The following is a 7,411-nucleotide window of genomic DNA, read 5'->3' as shown; positions in this document are numbered from 1 at the left end:
CTCTCTCTCTCTCTCTCTCTCTCTCTCTTGTGCATTACTCCCCATCTATCATTAATTACTGATATATAATTCTCTCCTATTATTCTCTTGAAATTTCAAATTTCCTCTTCCATTGCCTTCTCTCCTTCCTGTCACCCCCTCTACCCCTATCATACTGCTCACACTAGTTTATCTGTTCAATTCAGTCTCCTTGTTACTATCAACATGTAGTTATCAAATGTACCTAACACATGGATGTTGTTGTTTACATTTGATTCCATTGTTCAAAGAAACCTCTAGCTTTTTTGAGACTTGATAAATGATAAAGTTTTGTTTTTCTTAAGTACTGTGTAATACATGAATGGGCCTGTAATGTTAAGTGTACTTTAATATTGTAAATTGTATTTTATTACTGAACATAGAAGACCAAGCATGATGAAGTAAACAGGGATAGAAACTAGTGTGATAGAGGAAGGGCAATGGAAGATAGATATATTTCTATCTTCTTTCTTGGTCGTTTTACCTTGAACATGCAGAGTTAGTATAAGGTAGTGAGAATTCTTCAGCATTGCTAGGACCCCTCTAGAACTGGTGCCACTATAAAATGCAGCCAGTACACTGTAAAGTGGTTGGCAAATGGATGAAAACAACATAAGGTAGAAAAAACTTGTTAGTTTTGCTTGGCACCTAACAACTTTAGAACTGGTACCAGGATGTAATACACTCAGTAAATTTTGTAAAGTGGTTGGCATTAGGAAGGGTATCCAGCTCTAGAAACTATGCCAAAATGGAATGTACAAACAAAATGTGGACCCTTGTTCATCTAGAGCTCGAATAAGAACTGACTTGAGCTGAAGTAACTCATTCAACCCATGCCAGAATAGAAAAGCAGATGTAAGATGATGATGATTTTGAAAATAGATGTGTTTTCTTTTGTGTTATGGATGTTTGTGTAGTGTTGGTAGTAAAGTAAGATTTTATTGGTAGATAATAATGTGATTTTAGTATTATATTCCAACTGGTGTATCACTTCACCTGCCACCTGAACACCACATTTGGGTGGGGATTTAGGTTTTACTGTACCAGGTTAGCCCATTGCATGTTGGCACAGATCAGAAGTTGATAAATTGCCCCAACGTTTGATTGGTACTTTGATGTGTTTGTACATGAGTATACAGTTATACTGATTAATTTTTTTTTACTTGCTTTTTTGCAGTGATAATCTTAGTCCAAATAAAACCCTACCTAAAACTGATGAAGATAGCGATGCAGAGCAGAAGGATTCTGCTAGTGCAGTCACTCCAAAATCACCCAAAAATTCATTGACTCCTGAACTGCCATCATTATCACAACTTCAGCCAGCAGCACCCATTGTAGTTGCCAATGAACCTACTAGTGGAAAGATTCAGTACAACCTGGAGGATCAGCCAGAACCATTAGTGGCCGCTGTGATTAAACCTGATGACCGAAGTCAGCTTAATTCAACTGCTCTTTCTTCAAACATGAGTAATTCTTCTGGTTGCTCAGATTCTGATATGGATTCTGATGGTGATGGCCCACGGGCTCGACATGCTACTCTTGAATCTAAATCCAGCAAGTCCAAGCATTACTCTCGTCAGTCAACATCTGGTGCTGATAAGAAACCTAAAGAGAAGCTAGAAGTAAGTATTTTGAATCTGTAATGTTAGAAAGAGTTTACAATTGTATTTGTTGCTTATGAATTACTATCCAGTATAATGAAAGAGCCAGCTACCCTTTGTGACCAGTAAGTTTCTAGGTTGACTATAAAAGCAAGTAGATTATTGTGACTTGCATTACATTACGATATAATTCAATTTTAGACATTTAATGTTTTGATCTTTAACTCAGTATCTTATTTGTCTACTGTTGATCTTCTGTGGAGGCGCAATGGCCCAGTGGTTAGGGCAGCGGACTCGCGGTCATAGGATTGCGGTTTCGATTCCCAGACCGGGCATTGTGAGTGTTTATTGAGCGAAAACACCTAAAGCTCCACGAGGCTCCGGCAGGGGATGGTGGCGAACCCTGCTGTACTCTTTCAGCACAGCTTTCTCTCACTCTTACTTCCTCTTTCTGTTGTGCCTGTAATTCAAAGGGTCTGCCTTGTCACACTGAATATCCCCGAGAACTACGTTAAGGGTACACGTGTCTGTGGAGTGCTCAGCCACTTGCACGTTAATTTCACAAGCAGGCTGTTCCGTTGATCGGATCAACTGGAACCCTCGACGTCGTAAGCGACGGAGTGCCAACAACAACTGTTGATCCTTTACTGTTTTACTTATAATATGTTGTTTTTAGATCTAAGTTGTAGAACAAATTTAGACCATGATTCTTTTCTGTTCATGAATTTCTGCATCCAAACACTGAATGCTGAAACTGGCCTTTAGATATGCTTTTGTAAATATTGACTAGTTGTAGTTAAAGCAAAGACAATTGTGTATCGTCGTAAGAACATAATGCAATATTTTATTGTTGATGTTATTGTTAGTTTCCATATCAGCCCTGATTAAGCAGATCTATGACAGAAATATTGCAACAGTAACTATTTAGTCTCTTCCCCCAAGACATAGTGTATTTGTGACTGTATTATCTAATGTCTTTCCTTCTTTTTAAGATGGGAGAATGTGATTGGAGAGGGTTTTGTCTGCTACTTCTGGGAACTCTGTAACTGTGTAGATTCCTCATTGGCATTATGTCTATTATATGAGTATGTCTAGTTAGATAGGTACAGTAAATTCTTTGTAAAATGTGCAGTGAGTTTGCTTATTTGATTTGAAAGAAATTTTCCTACTTCTATATTTGAAATTGTCAACTACCTTTTGTTAATTCTAATAATGGTTATATTTGACTGAGATTTTAAAAATGTTGTATTTTAGAAGTTCAAATGGCAACCACCTCCTGACCCTGAAGATGTTGATCCTGAAGAAGAGATGAATTTACAAAATATTCAGGTAAAGTTATTTCTGCCACTTAATTTAAATATTTGTTCAAGTCATTTGTTAAAAGTTTCACTGTAAAGTAATCCAAATAAATGCCACAGTTATACGAGTTTTTACACCTTTAGAAGCCTTAAAATAAATCAAACATTTCCAATGTGAGGTCCTTTGCTTAAATTTACACAGTAACATGAACTCCTACTTCTGTGTTTCTAATGCAGATTGTTGTCTTGACTATTTTAGTAGTAAGCCACATGAGACTGCTTCCCAGTCTGTGATACACAATTGTCTATTCTGAAATGTTAGTGTTTTATGAAAGAAGTATTTATGTTCCAAACAACAGCTTAATAATGATAAAGTTAATTAGTTTTACTAAAACCTTTCAAGTGTTTAATTATTCTCAAAATTATTGAAATTCAAGCATGGCTCTGTGGTTCAGAAGCTTGCTTTGTGACCATGTGGCTTCAGGTTCAATAAGTACCAGACATAGAAAGGTGCCCCAGCATGACCACAGTCCAATGATTGAAACAAGTAAAAGCGTATTTCATTAGAAATATGGTCATGAAATTGTTAATACAAGCACCTAAGAAATGGATGGTTTTGTTTACAGTTGATTCCATTGTTCAAAGAAGTTTCTAGCTTTATTGAGACTTGATAAGCGACAAAGTTTTGCTCTTTCTCAAGTACTGTGTAATACATGAATGGACCTGTAAATGTTAAGTGTACTTGAATATTGTAAATCATATTTTATTACTGAACCTAGAAATGTAATGTTAATACACGTTTAACATTGTTTATACATTTTATCTAGTCATGGTCATCACATTTGCATTATTTGTGTAGTACTTATGAGATGAGAACACGTTTCATACACATAATGGGAGTGATTCAAATGATAACTTGGTTTTTGACTGATTTATGTAGATCAATTGTTGGGTTATGGTGCTCTGTTAATTAGGCTCTTCCACATAAGCATTCTATTCATTTTAAATTGAAGTTTATGCCTGAGATATCTGGTGCCTGACAAAGGACTGAGATATCTGGCACCTTGTACTCAAGAAGACCTGTCCACCATAGCAGAATTGATACCAGTGCTGGTACTCTGTAAAAAACACCCAGTACACTCCGTAAAGTGGTTAGCGTTAGGAAGAGCATCCAGCTGTAGAGACCATACTAGAACAGATGATAGGGCTTGGTGTGGCCCCTCGCCTGACCAGCTCCTGTCAAACCGTCCAACCCATGGCAACATGGAAAATGGACGTTAAATGATAATAATGATGATGATGCAAGAAAAGTTGATTATTTTAGTGACTAATGTAGTCTATCCACTAGTTTATGTGTGGTAGGATTGGACCCTGTGATTTTTTTGAAGTTCTTGACATTCCAGAAGTTTCTTTGTTCTGCTAGTTTTTCTAATTGTACACTGTTTATTTCTACATAAATATGACATTGTATAATTTGGTAAATTGTGAATTGTCTGCTACTTTTGTATAATTTTATTCCCAACAGTTCAGTAAGCACACTTTTACTACTAAAATGGTTATGTGAATAAAGCATTGAGCTACTTGTTCATTGACTGTTAATTCAAATTGATTACAGCTGTTTCATTGTGTTTTGGGGTATAGCTCTTTATTGTATAATACCTTATTTCAGCTAGTAGCTACCAAGAAGAGGTACCTTATCATTTGAGAATGTTACCTGCTATAGACAAGTGTCTAGTTTTGGAAAACTTTATTTATCTGACACTATGCATCAACTAACTTTTAAATGTTCTTTTAGTCTTGCTCAAATTCTGATGAAAATCCCTACTTAGTGAAAAGTAATGCTTCATAACAATAAACAAAAGAAGTTAATGCAAGGATCTTGTACTGATTGAAATGAGTGGAGTGTGTTCTGAGATGTGTATTGGGAACATGAGTGAATTGTTGAACACAAATTAGTTAAGAAAATATCTGGACATTAAAAGAGGTTAATGTATACAGGAGAAGTAACTGATATAGGTATACAATGCAAATGGAAGACACGTGTTAGGTTATAAAACAGGCAATGAGTTGATATACTAAATTTGTAGGTCAATGAAAATTTGGTTAGTTAAAGGTCGTAAAAGCAAACCATAAAAAGTTTGGCTATGCAGATGTGATGACACAAGGTCATGATACAGGTAGATAGATGTTCCATTGCAGATCTACTCTATTGCAACAAGAAGAAATAATGGTGAGAATGATATTTAGAATTATCTACTGAATGAAGAATGTCCTTCAATCATTATCATCATAACATTGACCTCACTACTGCTACCACCAAAACCTCCTTCTCCGCTATCGTTGTCATCATTAATGCCTCCATAATTGCTTCCTTCTTTCATTATCATCAATCATTATTGTCAATCACCATCATCATGAACAGTAAAATTTATATTTCATATTGACATGCACCAAACAGTTCTCTCAGGTTACACGAGAAACTGTTTTAAATGTTGATATTGGTTTTACTAGGTTGGTAATATCCTAGCTCTACAACTGGGTGTGCTTCAGGTTACCAGAAAAAGGGACCTCCTACCAAGGACAAATGGTTTTAATGTTTCCAGCTGTCATCAATTATTGAATCTCTTCATTATATGAGTATATTGGTATACTATTCTGTCAAAACGACCACCCTATCTCCTGTTCTCTCTCTCAGGGAAGAGGACTGTTTAATCTAGCGAGTTACAAGGCAACCTCACTAGTGCTGGTGTCATGAAAAAAAAGCAGTCTGTACACTCTTTAAAGTGGCTGGCATTAGGAAGGGCATCTAGCTGTAAAAGCCTTGCCAAAACACAACACTGGAGTGAAACATGGTTAGTCTTCTGACTTATTGGATTCTCACCCAGCCCATGCCAGCATCGAAAGTGGATGTAAAAATTATATGCTGTAAAAACCTTACCAGAACTGACATTGCTTGTTCTTGTGCCATGTAAAAAGCACTCAGTTCACTCTGCTGGGTGGTTGGTGTTAGGAAGGGCATCCAGCTGTAAAAATCCTGCCAAAACAGACACAGAAGTCTGCTGCAGGCTTCTGCCTGGCCAACTCCTGCCAAACCATCCCACCCATACCAGCATGGAAGGTGGACATTAAATGATGATGATGATATATATCTCATAATATATATCATAATATATAAAGCGAACTATTATACAAGGTAATATATATTCTAATTCCACTTCAAGGTTGAAAGAGAATCCTTTCAATCATACAAAAATGATAGTTTTTTTATTTATTTCTCTCCTTTCCTCTTTCTCTCATTTTAATAGTAATATGGTTGGATAGTTTTTCCAAATTAAGTGATTTTTTTATAGGACTAGATAGAACAAGTCTGTTTTATAATGAAAGCTATAAATCTACATTTGCAGTTGCCTCCTGAAGTGAACCCTCCTTTGTCTATCCGTCTTCCATCGGAAGGAAGTCGGGAAACTGTGCATTTAAGCTGTACTACTTCTTCTGGGCTGACAACATCAGCAACAACATCAACAACAGTGCAAACTACGACTACTACTACTACCGCTGCCGCCTCCACCACCACCACCTCTACTACCACCACTCCACCACCACCTCCTCTTCCACCACCACCATTAGCAATTGCCGAACAAACAGCCATTGAAGCTACAGCTCAGTTTGCAAAGTTGGTATTTTCTTCTTTTTTCACCAGTTTTTAATGAGTTAAATGTCTGTGGTTGCCAGATACATTGAAGCACATTTTTGTTGATAAACATGTTTTGACATGAAAATCATTTGACTTTTTTTTTTTTTTTTTTTAAGCATTAAAAATCATAAATGTCCTTGTTTATTATCATTAAAAGGAAAGAAATGTGCCATATTACAAAGTTTTCTTTGGTTCTCCAACTTTTTTGTATAAAATTGATTCCTGTTTGACTTTTCTCCATAGAATATACCAAAAAGTGGGAATGACAAAAAAGTAATTTCTATGTAGTTAATTGCAATGTAGAAATTTCCCTTCCTCCCTAAGCAAAATCTTTCATATATAAGAAAGGACCTTAATGTTATATTTAGATCTTAAGTATTTGGATAACATGTCTTTTGTAATAAAGGTAAGATGATCTTGACAAGGGGTCAGCTACCTCCATATTGCACAGCTGACCTGGATTACCGAAGAACATGAAAGACAATGTAAGAGATTAGTTAACCTTTTCGATACCTACCTACCAGAGACCACCCTTAGTTCTAGGATACAAATTGGTTACCAAATTTCTTTTGAACAACATGCAGTTGCCAGTACCGCCTGACTGGCCTTTGTAGGATTTTTGAGCGAGATCGTTGCCAGTGCCCCTGGACTGACTCTTGTGCGGGTGGCACATAAAATATACCATTTTGAGCATGGCTGTTGCCAGTACCGCCTGACTGGCCTTCGTGCGGGTGACACGTAAAAGCACCCACTACACTCTCTGAGTGGTTGGCTTTAGGAAGGGCATCCAGCTGTAGAAA

At 36.6% G+C, this 7,411-nt stretch overlaps 1 protein-coding gene across 5 annotated transcripts in view; it reads left to right on the top strand.

The window, feature by feature from the left end:
* Nucleotides 1–7,411, top strand: part of LOC106881822 (peptidyl-prolyl cis-trans isomerase G) — a 53,586-nt gene that overhangs the window by 39,228 nt on the left and 6,947 nt on the right. For all 5 annotated transcript variants that reach the window (XM_014932335.2, XM_052968666.1, XM_014932334.2 and 2 more), the window contains 3 exons: nt 1,196–1,640; nt 2,874–2,948; nt 6,322–6,590. In XM_014932335.2, coding sequence (XP_014787821.1) covers nt 1,196–1,640; nt 2,874–2,948; nt 6,322–6,590 — 789 coding nt within the window. The remainder of the gene's footprint in view (nt 1–1,195; nt 1,641–2,873; nt 2,949–6,321; nt 6,591–7,411) is intronic.

The sequence above is a fragment of the Octopus bimaculoides genome, chromosome 6 (assembly GCF_001194135.2).
Source record: "Octopus bimaculoides isolate UCB-OBI-ISO-001 chromosome 6, ASM119413v2, whole genome shotgun sequence".
In the NCBI taxonomy this organism is placed as follows: Eukaryota; Metazoa; Mollusca; class Cephalopoda; order Octopoda; family Octopodidae; genus Octopus; species Octopus bimaculoides.
Note: the sequence above shows the minus strand (reverse complement) of the source record. Positions and strands in the feature narration are given on the sequence as shown.